General features: G+C 42.2%; 1 protein-coding gene across 2 annotated transcripts in view; it reads right to left on the bottom strand.

Moving 5' to 3' along the window:
* The window catches only part of Pde5a (phosphodiesterase 5A, cGMP-specific), a 130,217-nt gene extending 113,667 nt beyond the window's left edge, over window positions 1–16,550 (bottom strand). Inside the window, exon 1 of one of the 2 annotated variants that reach the window (NM_153422.2) lies at window positions 16,341–16,550. In NM_153422.2, coding sequence (NP_700471.2) covers window positions 16,341–16,462 — 122 coding nt within the window. In that variant the 5' untranslated portion in view covers window positions 16,463–16,550. Of the gene's footprint in view, window positions 1–15,051; window positions 15,323–16,340 lie in introns of those variants that run through there. The other variant, XM_006501481.3, reaches the window with a different exon arrangement.
* Between the last annotated feature and the right edge of the window lie 3,662 nt (window positions 16,551–20,212).

The raw sequence follows: 20,212 nt of genomic DNA, 5'->3' as shown, positions 1-20,212 counted from the left end.
TGAGTGGTACTGAGGGCAAAAGTAAATCCCTTCTACAGCCTAGGATACTATCTCAACTTTCATACCTCTTTCTTGACACTAGGGAATTTTGAGAAATAGTCATTACTATTAAAAAAAAAAGTAGCATTTTTATTTAAGCCTGGTGAGGTAGATATTAACAATTTTACTTTCTAAACTATGAAAGTAATTTAAATATCTGAACCAAATCCACTCTGCGATCTGGTGGCAAAATCAGGTCTCCTATTTCTAGTGCTGTGATGTAGAAGAATATCGACTTCCCAAGAGTACCCATCACCACCTGTCATGAAGAAGGTATCTTAATAACTTAAGCAAATTTGAAAATCAAAACCAAATTTAAACAATGAAGGCCCAAAAATAATATAACCATTTATGATAATACATCTTCTAGTCCTCTAGATTGGGTCATAATTAATGCTACATTATAAATATACAATTAAAAAATATTAACAGAGAGAACCCAAAGGAAAAAATATTCTTAAGGATAATATCTTTAAAAATATCTAATGAAATCCCATCATGTCTATATTTCTCTGGAAGCAGGTCATATTTTATAAATCAAAAAAGCTGTGCACTAAAAATAATATATAATGAGTACATTTGAAAAAATATTCATTCTAAGGATTTAGACTATAGACATACCAACAGCAAAAATACTGGACACGTAGGTAATATTGGGTTCAGGAAAAACAAGAAATAACTATCTTATTATAAATAGTATTTGAAATTTAAATTTAACTGGGTGTCCTGTATTTCATCTGGACACTTCAGTAATTCTATTTTTTTCCTGAACTTTCTGGTGAACAGATAAGGTCAATTTTATCTGGCATATCAATGAATTGTCAGGCTGCCGGGTTACTACTTCTATCACTTAAAAGCACACAAAAGATAGCCACACTGATTCTGTTTCTGATAACTGGATCTTTTCAAAGTTCTTGGACTAAATTATGTTAAAACTAGAGCATAACACTTGCTTTCAAACTTACATTTATAATATATTTTATAGGAGGGCAAATGCCCTCAAATTGAAATTTTCTTATAAGGGGAGAAATTATTGATTGCTAAAATTTGGGGGTTTATAAGTTTTCAGTCTCCAAATCTGAGTTCCAATCATGGCATTTGTTACTAACGGGATGTGTAAGCAGGAATAAGGAACTTTCTTCTTTTGAGTTTCAATTTCATCACACATAAAACACAAACCAACCATTCCAACTTCTCTTTTTCAATGCATTTTAAATGTATGGGCACTCTGTTCACATGTATGCATCCCACACCAGTGGAGGCCAGAAGAGGGTATCAGATTCCCTGAGACTGGTGTCTAAAAAGCCACCACGAGGGCACTGAGAATTGAACCTGGATCCTCTGAAAGAGCAATCAGTGCTCTTAACTTTTGAGCCATCTCGCCAGCCCAGGCCAGCCCCAACTTCTCTGCAGAAGGTAAAAGACACATGACTCTCTTCAGTGGATTAAAAAGTCAGAAACCCTACAGCAGCACGAAGAAGATAATTCTAGATACAACCTCAACACTACACAGATGAGACACCAGCTGGACATGCAAGTCAAAGCAGAAACTCTACAATGTCTCTGGTGGTCAAGTTAGTACTTGGTAAAAAATTTTTTATTAGCATATATTAATGATATGCAATGAAGGTTTCATTGTGGCACAATCATTCATCGTATAACATATTTTGATTATAGTTACCTCTACATAACCCTTCTTCTCCTCTCACTCCTGCTAATTCCTGTTCTCTTCCCAAAGAATCCCTCTTCCCTTGCCAGGATTTCTTCCTGCTCTCTCTCCACCCCCACCACTGCCTCTTTGTGGCCCACTGAGTTTAATTAGGATTGCTTATAGAAGTGTGGGTGAGGGGTTGTTTCCAGGAGCATGGCTACCTCACCGGTGGTCAGACCAGTGAGGATAACATCTCTTCCTCTTCAGACACAAGTTGGCAGCCTTGGGAAGGTGTAACAGGGGCTTCGTGAACCCCTCCCTCCTCTCAAACAGTATGAGGATGGGCCCAATCTTGTGCAGCGATTATGCTGATAAATCACAGAAGCCCAGGGCTCAAGAGCGACAGCCTTGCCATACCCACACAGAAGCCTTCCATAACACCAACTCTTACATTCTTCCACCCCCTCACTGAAGACACAATGTTTCCCTGAGCCTTGAAGACGATGATCTAGATATTTAGGGTTCAGCTTTCAATAGTCAGCTACTTTCAGAACCCTGGAGGTCAAATTGTTTAGTGGTAACAATGGCTGCTGTATGGACAGGCTAAGGCCCCAGGACAGTTTATGTTATCCGCTAACCAGAAGGTAGTCTTGGGTCTAGCAACTGAACTCTTTTTGCTCCTCAACCTCTTCTCTTTTATACAGGAGGAAATTCTCCTGAGTCCCTCATCCCTGCGTGATGGGTAAGTCAAATTAGAACATGCATGCGCAAGCAATCCATGCTCTCTTCTCTTAAGGCCAGAAACCTAAGCAGAGAAAGGGAAAGTAGGGTCATCAGATACAGAACTGTGTTATCTCCGAGATCCTTAACATCATGCTAATGGACATGATGAACTAAAAAAGGAGCTCCATACAGTTCAGGCAATTAGAGAAGGGCCCATAACAGGAACAGAGACAAGTAAGGTTTGGTATATGCAAACTACATCCATCGTGGACAGTCTGGGCCATGGCCAAAGCAGCGACTTCAAGAGGTATCCTTCACAGAGCACTTCTCTTTGCTTCCTTTGTTTTTGTTTTCATTTTTGAAGTACCGTTTAAATTACATAACAAACATCGGGGCAAAGGAATGCTACAAGCACTAATAATTCAGTATGTGGCTTTCACATACAACTGTATCTTCAAATCAGGAGTCACACGATTCTGACTTTTACAAGGCTGTTAATAAAGGACAACCTACCTAGAAGAAAGCTAGCCAAGAAAAATGTAATAAAATTTGATGCCTGAAATTCTCATGTTAACATCCCACCCAGAAGCCCCCTCTCCTCACCAAATTACTCCCCAGTCACTCACCTTACTACACACAAAAAATGTTTATTTCATAAATGAACTGCATTATACATCCGTTTCAAGTCAGAGAATTAGGCTTTTGTTTTCAGTTTTTACAGTATGTCTTAAAATAACCAAAGAAAACCTAGAGGGTCTCAAAATGCTGGCAGTGACTAGTCTTAGGTAACACCAATGGGTGACTATCGTTTAGATTTTCAAACTTGTTTACCACAGATGGTTTTTGGCTCAATAAACATATACTAAGTACAGAAAACACCAAAAGATCCAGACAAGGAGAAATGAAATCAAATGGAAGTTATCATCACCAGCAAGCCGTGAGTTCCTGCCTTGAAGGTGACTTGAGCCTTAAATCTCAAATCTTTTTAGATGAGGACTCTAATTAGAAATATATTATTCTAAGATTCTATTCTAGAGATGATACTTGGTACCTCAAAATGTCTATGCAATGATTTAATATAGCAATCAGTGCCTTTGAGAAAATGCTTAGGACATTTTGATTTCCTGAGGCTTTGTGTTGGTTTGGCTAAAAATGGCTCTCATAGGCTCACAGGGAGTGTTACTATTAAGAGGTGTGACCTTGCTGGAGGAAGTGTGTCACTGGGGGGAAGGGCTTTGAGCTCTCAGACGCTCAAGCCTGGCCAGTGTGTCACTATACCTTCCTGCTGCCTGTGGATCCAGTGGGAGAACTCTCAGCTACCCCTCCAGCACCATGCATGCCTGCTGCCATATTTCCTGCCATGATGGTAATGGACTAAACTTCCAATTAAGCCAACCCCATTTAAATGTTTTCCTTTATAATGGTTGCTGTAGTCAAGGTGTTTCTTTACAGCAATAAAGTCCTAGCTAAGACAGGCTTCTCTGTCACACATTCCATGATGCTGAAGACTGTGTGGGTAGAGAGCCAAGAAACACATCTCCAAGTCCATTGCTAGCCAAGCTCCCGCAGCTGCAGTATACTCCAGTATCTGAGAGTTGGGTCTCATAATACACAGAAGCTGGAGTCAACTGTCTGGTGGTTACAGAAGACTTAAAGGAATATTGCAGGATGATTAGGAGGTGAGTTGTCATTAATTTTTACAATGATTTTAACATCTGAAATTATACACAAGCAGAAATAAAATGCTATACCTTTCATTTTACATACCCCATATGCTTCCATTTAAAACAATATATGATAGATTCAATTATCAGTTGAGTAGATGGTACAAAACTAGTAATACTTTCTAAAGAACATCTAAATAAGTTTCAGTGTGGGGCAGAGATGTGGCTGTTTCTAGAGTGCTTGCCTACAGTTTTGGTTACAGTTACTATTTCTGTGATGAAAGCACCATGACCAAAAGCATCTTCAGGAAGGAAGGGCTTCTTTCACTTACACCTCCAGGGAACGTCTATCACTGAGGGAAGTCAGGGCAGGACCCCAAGCAGGGCAGGACCCCGGAGGCGGGAACTGATACAGAGGTCATGGAAGGATGCTGCTTACTGGCTTGATGCCCACGAGTCGCTCAGCCGGCTTTCATTTAGTTCCCAGGACCACCAGCCTAGGGAATGGCGCTGCCCACAGTGGGCTGGGTCTCCCCACATTGACACCAATCAGGAAATGCACCACAGGATTGCTCACGGGCCAATTTGGTGGGGAATTTTTTTAAAGCTGAGGTTCCCTCATCTGCAATAACCCTTGTTTGTCTCAAATTAACATAAAACAGCGGGCCCAGCATCCATGGATCCCCAGATCTGCATGTGTAACCCCAGTTCTCTAGGGGTAGAGGCAGGAGGATCAGCCATTCGAGATCATCTTGGCTACATGATAAATTAGGAGCCAGTGTGAGAATAATAAGAGCCTGGCTGAAATAAACACAACAGTTTTTAATTTCTCATGTTATGTCTTGACTCACATCCTCTAAAGTTTTTATGGATTAGTAATACTTTTATAAAATGAAAATTTACACAGTGTGTGTGTAATGTAAATTTACATTGTGTGAAGACTGAAATCTCACTTTTCACTCAGAATTATTTTAATCTTAGAAAAGAAAAGGGCAATTTATGGCTTGTGTTTTTCATTTAACCAGACAAGAAATAGCTTCCTATTCACAAGTATTTTATCTATTTTTTTATTTAAAATAGATTTTTGTTTTTGAACCAGGCATGGTGGTACACGCCTTTAATCCCAGCACTCAGAAGGCAGAGGCAGGCAGATCTCCATGAGTTCAAGGCTAGTCTGATCTACAAAGAGTATTAGTTCCAGGACAACCAGAGCTATTACACAGAAAGAACTGGGAAAAAACTCAGAGAGGGAGGGAGAGAGAAAGAAAGAGAGAGAGAGAGAGAGAGAGAGAGAGAGAGAGAGAGAGAGAGAGAGAGAGAGACTTTTTTCTCTCATTAGAATACAAGCAGGTATATGTAGCAGGTGGCCTAGTCGGCCATCACTGGGAAGAGAGGCCCCTTGTTATTACAAACTTTATATGCCCCAATATAAGGGAATGCCAGGGCCAAGAAGCAGGAGTGGGTGGGTAGGGGAGCAGGGCGGAGGGAGGGAATAGCGAACTTTCGGAATAGCATTTGAAATGTATATAAAGAAAATATCTAATAAAAAAATTACCAATTTAAAAAAAAAAGAAAAGAATACGAGCAGGTACCAATAATGATGAGAAGGATGATGATGATGATGATGATAATGATGATGATGATGATGTAATGAAGGCAAGTCAGAATAAGACAACACAATCAGAAACGAGCCAAAGAAAAAGCAGAAGAAACACATACAGATGCTAAGATACACATTTGCGCACACAGAAATTCCATAAAAACAGAGTCAGAAGCCATAATATAGCAAAAGGTATGTGAGATTCAAAATCAAAATATCCAGGACAAATCCTTGTGAGATTAAAAAAAATAATAATAATCCTTCAAAACTACCTCTTAGCTCGTTTCGAGTTGGCCACTGACTACCTAGAAAGAAGCACCAGAGGCTTGATTCACTGACTGAACAGAGGGAAGTGAAACGTCACACATTTCACAACACACACACACACACACACACACACACACACACACACACACACGCGCGCGCGCGCGCGCGCGCGAGCACGTTTCTGTCAGTAGCTCCATGAGGCAGTAACATCACTTTTTCAATCAGTCAAACTCCTTATATGGCTTCAAATGCATACTAAATAGTCTAGATAGCTTGACAGTGAAAAATAAAACATTTTATCTATGTCTTACAGAATATTTGTGATGTAGTAACATATAGAATATTATAGAATATCTTGGAATCTAGTGAAGTAAAGAAAGGAAACAGAAAATTTTAGTGTTATAAACCTAATAACTCCCTTGAGTTAAAAATATAAGTTCAGCCGGGCGTGGTGGCGCACGCCTTTAACCCCAGCACTCGGGAGGCAGAGGCAGGCGGGTTTCTGAGTTCGAGGCCAGCCTGGTCTACAGAGTGAGCTCCAGGACAGCCAGGGCTACACAGAGAAACCCTGTCTCGAAAAACCAAAAAAAAAAAAAAATATATATATATATATATATATATATATATATATATATACATATATATATATATGTACAAAGCAACTAACACAATGCATCCAAGCTATTGCTACATTTGTAAATATTTGTGTATTTATATATTTTACAGATATAAGTGCTCTGTCTGCCTGCACTTACTCTCATGTGTCAGAAGAAGGAATCAGGTCCAACATAGATGGTTGTGAGCCGTCATGTGGTTGCTGGAAATTGAACTCAGGCCCTCTGGAAGAACAGTCAGTGCTCTTAACCTCTGAGCCATCTCTCCAGCTCCCCAAACAAATGTTACTAAAGAATTTTGTAAATTGAAAATATACTGCACTAGGTATCTTATAAGGATGTATGTATGTATGAATGAATGAATGTATCATCCTATCATCTAAGTATCTATCTATGCATCTATCTATCTATGCATCTATCTATCTATCTATCTATCTATCTATCTATCTATCTATCTATCTATCTATTGGCATGTGTACCTGAGTATATGCATGCACATGGAGGCCAGAAGAGTACAGATCCTTTGGAACTAGAGTTACAGTTGTGTATGCTGATGTCATCTCTCCAGCCCCAAACCTAGTGTATTTTTGTTCTAGTACTAAGATCTAAGTGCAGTAGCCTGAGATCTAAAATTTCAGCCACTTTAAAAAAAATGTCATTAGGATTTTATTTTAGAAAATTATAGACAAAAACTAAATTCACATTGACAAAGACACCCCATTAATGAATGTGCTTGTATACTAAGAGAAAGTGAGAGAGACACTGATCTCTTCTTGAGTAAGACTCCACATCGCGTGAAATCTACGAGCTTGGGCTTTTCTTCCATTGAACTTCCGTGTAGCATGATAGTTAAGCAGCTGTAGTCAACGTAGACTCAGGACTCAAACCCAAACCAACTCTTCCAAAGAATATGACATTACCTGTTTACTTGCTCTCGTTGTGTATTAAAATATTATTTCCTTCCTACAGTCCAGGAAACTAAATAATTCAATGTGCATAGCAATGATATAATTAGTTGACCATTAAATGTAGTATGTATTTTAAATCAATTGACTTTTTTAAATAATGAGAATTTATTCGATTTACTTAAGCAGGATAATAACTATTGTTACTTCCTCTGTTTTGTCTAGAAATCATCAAGGCTGGACTTGAGCTAAAGACTGTCTTAGTCTCAGCTTCCCATCATCGGGGATTTCAGGTATGCACCATCTTGTCCAGCCCTCCATTTCTTCCTTTTAAGTACTTAACTTAAAAATACCTTTCGGGGCAGGCCAAATGGCTCAGAGGTAAAAGAATCTGCCTCCAAGTCTCAGCATCTGACTTTGATTCCCAGAACCCACATGATGGAAAGAGAGAAACGACTCCCATAGGTTGGCCTCTGACCTCTGTAAACTGACTGTAATGCACTTGAACACACAAACACACACACATACATACATACACACATATAAACACACACTAAAATAAACATAAAAGCACCATTTTTACAGAAACTCTTAATATGCCAAAAAGAAAATTTTCAATGTATTTTTTAAATTAAAAATTAAAAATGTACTCACCATATGATTAGTGACACCCACATATTACATAACTTTCTGAATCATACATAAAGATTATGAACTAAACATTTAATTGAGAAAAAATTATAAGAATTAACTTGAATGAAGTTATCTAGCCATATATGTTAGAAAATATGAAATAACTAAATCATAGCAATATTTTATTATATGATAATTCTATACCTGGACATACTTTTTTAACTTAATAAAAATGTTATCGGACATTTGGGTATAAAAACTGGCCATTTTACACTTTACCCAACTTAAGGGAAGTACTGAAGGCAAGTTGACAGCACTCCTGGCCTTCAAGGATACTTACAGAGCAGTTCTTTGAGAAATAACTTTTGAGGAAGCTTTCTCGAGTGCCTTAACCAAAACAGAGGGAAAATCTGCAGGTGTGACTAATCCACCAAACACAAGTGCACGTTCATGTTTATAATTACACTATTAAAGTGTCATGGTTTTGTCCTTTTCCATGTTCTTTATCCACTAGTTGTATCAATTAATCATTAGTACCTGAATTAGAAAGAGCCTCCTCAGTCCTCAGACTGGAAAGATATAAAAATCTGCTAAAATTATTTGTAAGGAAAAAAAAAACACAAAAATAACTCCCATAAAAATAATGTTGGCTATGTTTCCTGCTCTTAGATCCTTATTTTATACAGTTTTAGTTACAATGTTTGCATAATTTGACCTGGATCCACTCAATACTCAAGCTTGGAAAAATACAAGAACAGAACTGTTTAACTCGAGAAGATGATGCTGCCTTCTCCTGGGAAGCAAGAGATGTTGGAGCTGCAGGAGACGGTCAAAGCTCACGTGTGTCGTGTGTCCTTTCTCCTCAGCCCCTTACCGGTGGCTCCCGTCTTCATAAACAGTGAAGTTGGGAGCAAAACCTCACGGCCTAATTCCTATACCAATTACCTTGTCAGAGCCTTGCACAATCCCAAACCAGGCTAGCTCAAGCCATTAATAAAAAGCCATCTGAAAATGAGGGGCCCTTGAGACTTTCTGAAGTCCCTACTGTGATGTTCTGATTCTCATTTGTCAGAAATATGGGATGACCATCAATGTTTATGATCAAGTCTTAGTTGTTCTTAATTCTCACTGTGAAAATTATCAACTACCAGAAAAGCAGCACACTACTAAGAACAAAACACTATTAGAAAGGACAGGGAGCATAAAGTATCTCCTTCCATTGTCTTGAGAACTTTAAGGGTTAAAGCCCATCTGGTCGAAGTTACAGTCAGTAAGTAACCTACCTCATGTCATTCTCTCAGAAAGATGGCTTCAGAATTGATGCCTAAGCTTGTCACATGTAAGGTTCCTAATTTCCATAAACAGAAACGCTGCGTTTCGAAGGTTGTAAAAACAGTGGCTCTAAACTGTGTAATGGCGCCCATCCTTGGGGGAAATCTGGAAATTCGTGTGAACAGATTTGATTTCACAGTCTTGGGAGTGTGCTTGGCATTAAGGATCCATCTGGCCGTAAGTGTCTGGGGCCTGAGGATGTAATTCACCCTGCAGTTTTGACGGACAGCTTCCCAAGGCAGAAAAGCATCACAGCCAGATTCCAACATCCTCTTTTGAGGAACACTTTCCTGAGAAAAAGGTTAGCTGGCTATGAGGCTATTAAGGGAACCAGGAGATTTGAGGCGCCTCACTTCCTCCACAGTCTCTACTCTGACTTGGCTTTGACATGGCAATGAAATGAATCCTCTACCTCGTTTCTTCAGTCTTTGAAAAGGCTCTCCTCTGAGAGAAGCTTTCCAAGACCAAGTCAGAGAATGCAAGAGCAGCTTCCCGAAGTCTGATACGCACAGCTGCCAAGTTAGTAGGGTCATTCTGGTTTGTATTTTTCCTTGCATTCCTAATTATATGTAATAATGATTTCGCCTAAAGAGAAACCTGCTCCTATCTGAAAGAAAGCATAGAAACCGTAGCCTACGCACTAAATAAATATATAGATTGGCTTGCAGTTTAGAAATCAGAGAAGCCGTGCTGAATGGATATTTATCAACCTGAAGTCTTAAAGGCTCAATACAGATATGTTCTGACGTTCTACAAAAGTGCATTGGCTTGGTATTTTCAAAAGATCATAGTTAAACCATAAAAGGGGAGGGGGACTATGTCATAAAGGAGTGGGATCTCTGACTTATTACCAAGTGTTGCCCTTTAATTTTAGTGAGAAAGCAAAGTTAACATGCAAGCAGACTTTCACATCATATGAAAAATGAAATCCCAAAGTGAGTTTGTTGTGCTAAAGGACTAAAGGGTACATGAGTGTTCGGGGGGGGGGGTGAGTGGGAGAAGCGAGATGTTGCTAAGCAACATGCTGTGCTGTCCGTCACCCCACTTGGGGCCATAAGGACTTTGCAAGGGGCATTTGATGACTGCTGCCAATTTGCATTTGACTGTAGCTTTATCATTCTGTTCAGAACCAACTTAAAATGTAATTTAGGCCAGCAGTTGCCTAAATGTTGTTAACTAGGATTAAAGTAAATCTTTATATTAATTTTACTTTTCATAGTACCACATTCAACTTAACATTCAAAGGGAAAGAACTCAAAGACAGCTGAAGCAGGAAGGTTCTTACGAATTTGGAGATACATGGCTATACCGTGAGTTCTAGAACAGCCTGCAACAGAGTAAAGCTCTCTCTAAAAAGAAAACAATCAAGGCTGGGGGTCTGGGGAAAGTCAGCACCAGATACTGCACCTGGCAAACTGGTCTGTGCACAGTAGCAGTTTCTATAGGGTTTTGAGGTTTATTAAGCTTACAGAGCCCTTCCCTTTACAGACCCCCAACCCTGACTTGCCCATAAAGGGAAATTGAGACTGTGGGTTACCTGCGGGAGTAGTCAGACTTCCCTACTCTCTTGGATACACTGATTGGTCCAGAGTAGGCAGATGACCCAAGTAAGGGAGGAACAGTTTGGGGAGCACGGCCAAGAGTAAGAAGGAACCTTTTTAGCAGCACACGTTTAAGACTCATCAAAGACGAGCTCTGCCAGCACACGGAGAAAGCATGCAAGAAAGCAGAGCTGAAGTTCAAGGCCAAAAGACAGAGGAATGGGTGAGGGAAAGACAGGCAAACGAAAATACAGAATCTTAACAAGATTATCTGGTCAAGTGACCTCATAACTGATGCAATTGCTGGTCATTCCAATCAATTTCATAAGGGCTACACGGAGAAACCCTGCCTCAGTAAACCAAAAGAAGAAGAAGAAAAGAGGATTTGTCAACATAGACAAAGAGAAACTTAACACTCAATTTGTTTTGCCTACCTTAAATATTTGATTGACAATAATTACAAAACCCTGCCATTCATTAAAAATGAATAGAGTCTTTACACTTAAAAGATACAACTTAAAATAAAATGAGTATAACAAGTTAGCAAATAATATTATAGAGCTAAATATCAGAAGAGTAAGTCACGTGGAGAGGCTCTCTTCCCATGTGTGGTTCCTGTGTGTGCAGCCCCCAGGAGCTGACCCCTGGAGAGCCTGATGTGAAAGTTACTTCCAAGTGCAGTCATTGCTAGAGCAGCAGTCAGCCTTGACCCACATCTGTGCCTCTAAGCTAATGAATGTTACAGGAAGCCCTGCAAAGCCTGCGCACAGCCTTCAGAAATGAAGCATTGTCAGCTCTCTGTGACCAATCAACTCACTGACTTATTCCATTGCCCCACTTCTTATTAAGGATTTTTTCCATCCCTACATTCAGCTCTGAAAACAACAACAGAAGCCAACGTAACTTGAAACCCACAATTAAAGGTTTAATAATTTTATGTTTGGGATAGAAACAAATAAATACTATCGAGTTCTGTTTAGTCTTTCCTGTTACAAAAGAAATCATTCTGGAGCATTAGTAAAATGCCCAAGACAGCTTGAGCAAAGCTATAATTTGTGTCTCCAAATACAATGGAAGGGGTACATCTGAGTAAAGCAAACACATTGTCTGCCATTGATGTGGAGGGAGTGTGAAACTTTATACAGTTTTTTTAGTCTAAGTATCTTAAAAAGAAACAATGTAAGTGACTAGAGATCATCTATGATGATGGAATTATTTTAAAGGCAACTGTGGCTGAGCATGTACACGGTTCTCTGATGGGACCTAACTTGCCTACAGTGCTGGGGGGCTGTAGATACAATCTCTATAATTCCATGAAAAATAAATCGTGATACCTGAAGTATGCCAAACACCAGTGTTTCCAAATCTTAAAATACTGTGAACGTGATATAATAGAAACAGTAGTAGTTTCTATATAATTTTACAAGTTTATTGAGTTTTCATTATAACATGAAAATCGTTTTATTTCAAGAGAGCCATTTATGATTAATCCTGCATGAAATCTACACATTTCCTTACAAATCTTGATCACATAGTTCAGGCTCTAAGAAGGATCTAGAGCTCTGAAAACATCACAGAGAGGAGGGAACTGGGAAATGCTGTTGTTTGAAGAGCTTCTGTGGACCCTTCTAGGCAGGAAGAATTGAAGCCTAGCAGAATGCTTCCGGGAGGCTAGAAGGCAGCACAAACACAGGGACCACAAGAGAACACAAGAAAACTGGCCATTAGTGTATGAGACTTACTGCTCTCGATAGAGGAACTCACAGTTACAGACTGGGCCAGTGCTCCGAAGATTACATTATTCTTAATACAGGCCTTGCCTTTAAAAATATGCTTACTAAATTATTTGTTTGAACATTGTGAACATTTCTACTCCTATGTAATTATAGAAGCAGTAACCTTTTAGAATGGATAGCGATATTTATTTTAAGAATGGATAGCAATATTTATTTTACATCCTCCATCTAAATTTAACATATGTGCCTTACAAGTAAAAATGATACATCTTTTAGAAATGAAGAGGGAACCAGGCATAGTGGCCCATGCCCACAACACCAGCTTTTAAGTATTTAGAAATGAAGAGGGAGCCAGGCATAGTGGCCCATGCCCACAACACCAGCTTGTAAGTATTTGGAAAACTGAGGTTCATTAAACCTGGGCTACATAGTGAGTTCAAAATCACAGGACAACTTAATGAGACCTTATCTCAAAATAACAAATTTTTGAGTGCTGGGTATGATATAGCTCAATTGGCAGAGCCAGTGCCTTGCATACAGAAGGCCATAATTAATTCCCAGTACTGCACCAAAAGGAATAAACACAAAAAGCCAAGAAGAGAATGACAAAGAATCCCATATACAGGACCCAGAGACGTAACTAATTCAGCACAGCTTTGTGGTATGAAATATGTCACACTCCTGTGACAAAGACCTGTACAACTTCTGTTCCTGGACTTTGATCCAACCTGCCATAAAGCCTTTTAAGTCTCTTGTTTCCATTATATGCCAAATATTCTCAGGCTTTGGCCTGGCACAAAACAAAGCAATAAAACCCAACCACCTCACGCCTCCAAAACGAAATGACTTAAAACATCACCCACAATCATCAACCTGACCGGTAACTAATGAAAGGTAATGCTATTCAAATATGCTGTCAAGAATAACAACAGCTAATAAGTGGCTTCGGCACCAAGAAGGTCTTCGCTGTAAATGTCTGCATGTTAAAACCTCCAATTAATGCAGTCCTGGAGGAGTCTAAACTGCTTAGATTGGTGAGGGTGGAGATGTCCACTTGCAATTCACTAGGAAAACGATGTTAATTTTCATGCCAACAGATGATGTTATAACTTGTTCAACTTTCACACTCAAATTCATACAAATGGGCTGTGACGACTGAAAAGCTTCCGTTCATCCCTTTGTTCAATTCCACGCAGAAGGCCCTCAGCCTACATATTCCTAGATTGTTGTTCTTTATGTCAATAACTTTCTGAACTTTCTCCTTTTAAAAATATGAAGGCCTGAATTATTTTAAAGCATTTTACACTTTCATCTTCCAAATTGCACTCTTAACACACACACATACACATACACACACACACACACACGGACATGCACACAGCACACACATAATGTCCTAACTTGAAAAAGTCTTTTGGGGCCTCAGAATATCTAATTTTACAGTTAGCATTGTAATTGAGGCTTTAATTGTATTTTTATTTGTAATTTTAATTTCTACTTGAGAGGGGGAAAAATTAATAGTAAATGTATCAAAGGACTCTTTTTTACTTTCAACTACAATGTTGCTACTCTTTCAAGGTTTTTGGAAGGTTTAACAGTGCCCTAGCCTAGGACCACTCAAAAACCTCCAGTAAGCTATCCATAGTTTGTCTTTAAAGCGGAGAGGGTAAAACAAAGAACGGGTCATTTTTGCTGTATTTTTAGCTTTCAACTGTTAACAACAGCCCATCTAAAGAACATCTCCAAAGCATACTTTAAAACTCAGCCCTGCTCTCTGGCCCCTCCCCATTTTCTGTGCTCTAATTCAAAGGGAGCAGAGGATGGGAGTGTACAGTGAAAGGACACGGGAGACAGAAGGTCTCAAGAGTAACTAGTGACCCCTGGAAACTGGTGGTTCCCAGCAAGATAATTCTAGGTCGAGATGGTCTGTCTTGGTGCTTCGGCTCAAACTTCCTGTAATGTTTTAAAAAGAAACCGCTCTACTTTCTGTGTTATCATCCGATCCCTCTATGCTCAGAATTTGATGGGGAAAGGCTTAATAATGGGGGTGGGAGGTGAAAGGAGGGCTGGGTACTTAGAGTATATCTGGGCTGGAGAGAGCGCTCAGCCATGAAAGGCTAGACTCACAAGCAAAACGCCAAAACTGTCCAGAAGAGGCTCCGTGAGAAAAGAGAGAAAACTGACCCCCATGTAGTATCTCCGTGAAAAAGCAAGGTGAGACAAAGTCATACTGCCCGTCTATCGGGCGGCTTCATCTCCCGCAGGTGTGAGGGGTGCCCCCGCCAGCCGCTAACCCCCGCAGCCCTTCCCCAGACAAAGTGGCCAGCGGGATGTTGAAGGAAGTACCTCGTTTTGTCTCCAAAGGGCAACATAGCAAAGGTGGGGCGCTCGTTTGCGAACTCCTCGGATGGTGGACTCGGGAGACTCTGGGGGCCGACGGAGTTCCGTGAGTGCCCGACCGGCTCCCCTACTGCCCCCGCCGCCTCTTCGCTGCGGGTCGCCGGCTGCGGACCCCGCGTTGCGTCGCCCCCTGGCGGGCAGCGCCCGGCCGAGTGGCGGCCGCGCTCGGGCGAGTCCCCACCGGCTCGTCCACCATCCCCGCCCGGCGAGAGTCGCCCTCCCGGCTCGGGCGGCCAGCACCAGCTGCTCGACGGCCGTTGCCCCAAGGCGCCGGTGGCGGGGCTCCAGCCCCTTCTCCAAAGCAGAGCTGGTTAGTTCAGCCCAGATCGGCGCGCCGGAGGCAAGCGCGCGCGCGGGCTTCACGGCGACTCCTCGAGCTTCGGGGGACCCGCCCGCCACGCACTCCGCTCCACCCTCTCGTCCCTCCGCTCCACTCTCAAGTCTGCGCGAGCCCCGACTGCCCGTGCAGCAGTCGGATCCTAAAGGACAGGCTCCCTTCTCCACGCCCTCCGCAGCGGCCTCCCGGCGTTTGGCTCGAGACCAGGAAGAACTGGCCTCTGGGGTGCTCCGGGTCCCCGGGTCCCCGAGTCCGCCCGGGCCGCCTCCCTCCCGCCCTTTGTGTGCGCGCCGCAAAGCTCCGCGAAAATCCTCCTTGCGGCGACGCAGCCAGAAGAGGGATGACCAGAGGACTATTGGGGGACCAAAGGCGACAGTCCTCACTGGGGGCGACCCGGGCAAGCTGCGGCACCCAGGCTTCCCGGTGGCCTGGTCCAGACCCCCCCGGCTTCCCCGCCCCTCCAGGGTCAGAGCAAGCCGGGCAGGGGAGGAGCACGACCACAGGGACGCGCCCGCAGTGGTGCTTCCGGAGCCGCTGGGAAGGGGCTCTGGCTTGTTTTGGTTTTTGCTAAGCGGGTTTGGGAGGGAAACCGGGAGAGTAGAGGGGAGGGGAGAAGGCCCGGGAGAGTAATCTTGCTCCAGGGCCGGGTGTACGCTTTTGTTTTTAACTTCGTGGGCAAGTCCTTTCTAATCCGACGCCTCGCTTCTCAACTGTGCTCCCTTTAAGTAGAGGACTCCAGTCCGTACTGGGACCGAGAAGCTACTTCCGAAGCAAAGGGCCTGGGAACGGGGATTGTTTAATGTTGGATCGAGGGGAAAATTCAATGGTGGGGGAGAGAGATCAGCCTCAGGTCACGCTTCATGTCCCTGGCTGTGTCCTTTGTGGCTCCTCTTCTTACCTGGTGGCCTTTCTAATAAAGTAAGAGAAGGTAAAGTCCCGGTGATCATCCAGCCACGCTTCCACCCAGTCCGGGTCCCGCTGCTGCTGCGACCGCACGGAGTTGGGGCCCGCTCGTTCCATGGTGCTTGCCGCGCGTCTCTGCGGCTCGGAGGTGCCGGATTTCCACCTCTCTCTCTCAGAGGAGCAGGACAGTGTTCGAGACCCTCCCCTTTTGCCTTTATTCGTCCCTGCAGTGTCTCAGCGAAGCCACAGAGACGCGGGCCGGCCCCGGAGCTCGCTCAGCCCCGCCCCTCCAGGTCCCCGAGGTTCCCAGGTGGCGGGCGTCCTCCTTGGGGTCCCGCGGAAACCGGCTTTCTGCATCTGCCTCGGCGCTGACTGGCGAGCCCTCCGGAAGCCAAGTGGCCAAGGCTAGAAGGACTCCAGACCGCCGCTGGGGTGCGCTGTGGGCCGAGTCAGCTTCCCTCTATGCGCAAAGGTGACAGTGGGTGGATTTGCAATTCCCAACCAACCAACTCTAGGACAGAAAGATCACAGTGAGGACTCATCTACAGTCCAGAAGGCAAGAGGCAGGAGCTTCACTAGAAAGTGTGGGAAAAAGTTAACGTGATTGTTTTTCTTCGTTCTTAGTAGTACAGGGACAGCCCCACCTCACTTTTCTCCTTAAGCAACTCTTGGTGGAGAGGACCCAGAACCTATCTCCCTCACAGCAGCCCTCCCAGTGACTCCGGAAAGCACTCCAACCCTACAAGCTAGGGAGAGACATGAGGAAGAAACCGCTATGACAAACCTGCAGGTACGGGACACAGTGGCTTCCATCAAAACCACATCCGAGCTTAAGGCTAACATCAGTTGTAATCATTGATTCATACACCAAAGACCCTCCTTATGGAAGCGCAAGATTCGGTTAGACATAGGACATAAAAATGACAACCACCTGTCCTTGGCCTGTGAATTTTGAAGCTAAGACTACCTCTACACGATTCTGCTGACTTACGAACCCTAACACTAGCTACCCATGTACAACTGGGAACACCCAGTTAGCCTGATTTAAAATGAACTCATTTGTATTTAACTGGCATCGATACCTCAGAAATAGTATTGCCTTACATTGCTTATTGCTGTGATAAAATTCCATGACCAAAGCAACACATGATAAATTATATTAGATTTTAAAATGACAGTTCTCTCCTGATATGTTACTATGACATTAAATATGCTTAGCGAATAGGGAGTTTCCCCTTGTTGGTGAACCCCACCCCCACCCCATATCTACACATTCCTCCTACCAGGAAGTCACCTGATTTAAAACTGAACTCTGGGATAATAGCTAGAAATTGGGCCTTAACTGTTTGTGCCCGCTCCCTCCAAAGTTCATATTGACACTTCATTCTGGCTGAGTGGTTAAGAGTTCTTCCTTCGGGGGCTGGTGAGATGGCTCAGTGGGTAAGAGCACCCGACTGCTCTTCCGAAGGTCAGGAGTTCAAATCCCAGCAACCACATGGTGGCTCACAACCATCCATAACAAGATCTGACTCCCTCTTCTGGAGTGTCTGAGGACAGCTACAGTGTACTTACATATAATAAATAAATAAATATAAAAAAAAAAAAAAAAGAGTTCTTCCTTCACCCGACCCCCCCCCCAAGCTCCCAGGGACTAAACCACCAACCAAGGAGTACATATGAAGGGACCCATGGCTCCAGCCTCATATGTAGCAGAGGATGGCCTTGTCGGACATCAACGGAAGAAGAGGAGGCCCTTGGTCCTGTAGGCTAGGGCGAGTAGGCAGAAGTGGGTGGGTTGGGGAACAGCCTCATAGATGCAGGAGGAGGGGGAATGGGATAGGGGGCTTCGGGGGCAGGGGGTGACAATATTTGAAATGCAAATAAAGAAAATATCCAATAAAAAGAGTCCTTCCTTCTATTCCATAAGTTGGGGTTCAGTTCCAAAGCTGTCTTTGCTGGTTAAGTCATTTCTTCCCTCTCTTCTCTGCTATCTCCACTTCTACCTCCAGACCTGTGGCCAACAGCCAGCTTTGCCTGATAAATCTCTCCTCCTCTGTCCCACCAGTCTCGCCATATCCACACCCACAGGGCTAGTGCAGGACAAGGTTCCAATACCACCTTTGCTCGTTCTAGTCCAATCAAAGAATTCATGCGCCAGCTAAGTCACCCAGCCACTGCACCGGCCCAGTCTAAGACAGGACAAATTCTTACCTCAAACACAACCAAAGAAAGAAGGTCACACTCACAAGTCACATTACAAGCACAATATAAACAGCCAAGATGCTATGTGTCCCTTCGAACACAGTAGTCCTATAGAAATGTTTTCTACTAAGAATTACTTCGATGAACCTCAGAACACAACATTTAAAAGAACAATCATAAACTTTATCAAAGAATTCAAGAAAATTAAAGAAGACACAGGCGCCACATTGAACTTTGAGATAACAATAAATGCCTGAGTGACATTCAAGAAAATAGCAATATATACCTGAAAGAAATTACAAAGACAATTTAGGGTTTGAAATCAGGATTAAATAAGGAGATAGCAATATTGAAGAGAATTCCTGCTAAAGTGTAAACACAATGGAAAAAACTCAATAACCTGACTAAAGAACTCAAGAGACAGCCTTACAAACAGAATAGATTGAAGATTAGACAAAGCAATCAAAGATGGTGGAAAAAATTTCAAGTACAGAAAATGAATATGCAGAAAGTGTATAACACTAACACCATGGTAAGAGTAATTCCTTGAATTTTCATGTATAGATTAGAAAGATCATAGAAGAAAACTTTCCCATATAGAAACATCCATACAGATACAAGAAGCACACAGAACATTACATTGAAAAGACTACAAAAAAAACCCCACATCACATTATAAATAAAATGCTAAATATGCAGCACAAAAAAGATTATTGAAAACTACAAGAGAGGAAAGAAAAAAACACAAGTCACATGTAAAGAGAAAGTCACCAGAAAAGCAGCTTAATTCTCAATGGGAACTTTAAAATCCAGAAGAGTGTGGATCAATGAAATCCTAATTCTAAGAATCCTTGACTGCCAACATAGACTACTATACCCAGCAAAACTATTTGCAAGTATGGAAGAAGGAAAAAAAAAAACTGTCTTTGATACAAACAGCTTTTTAAAAATTCATGTCCACGAAAACAATTGTAGAGAGAATACTAGAAGCAATGCTTAAGACTGAAGAGAGGAATTAGCACAACCAAGCAACCACACAAAGAGAACAAAAGAAGCTATAATTAAACAGTACAAAGCAGAAGCAAACATACACACACACACACACACACACACACACACACAATCACTACAATCTACATATACCTTTCCCTGGGGTATTTTTGTTTTTTTTGGGGGGGGGGTTGTTTTGTTGCTGTTGTTGTTGTTGTTGTTGTCTAAGATAGGATCTCACTATACAACTTTGGCCTGGTCTGGCTATATAGACGCAGCTGGCCTCTAACTCATAGAGATCAACTTGCCTCTGCCTCATGAGTGCTGGGATTAAAAACACATGCCTCCACATTCAGCTACATGTCTTTTAGTAATCATTACCAATGGCCTCAACTCTTTAAACAACATACATAGGTAGCTCAATGGACTAAGAATCAAAGCGGCAAAACTCTACCAGACCCTCAAAGATCTAAAATCAATACTTCTTTAATTATTCAAGAGAACATACAGAAAGAGAGGAAGGAAGGAAGGAAGGAAGGAAGGAAGGAAGGAAGGAACAAAAGACCATACCCCAACTTTTTCTACAAGGGAATACTCAAATGCCAAAACCAGGTAAAGACAGAGCAGCAATAGCAGAGCCCTACAGGCCAATATTTCTGATGAGTATAGAGGCAA

The sequence above is a fragment of the Mus musculus genome, chromosome 3 (assembly GCF_000001635.26).
Source record: "Mus musculus strain C57BL/6J chromosome 3, GRCm38.p6 C57BL/6J".
NCBI lineage: Eukaryota > Metazoa > Chordata > Mammalia > Rodentia > Muridae > Mus > Mus musculus.
This window is presented reverse-complemented; position numbering and strand designations above follow the sequence as displayed.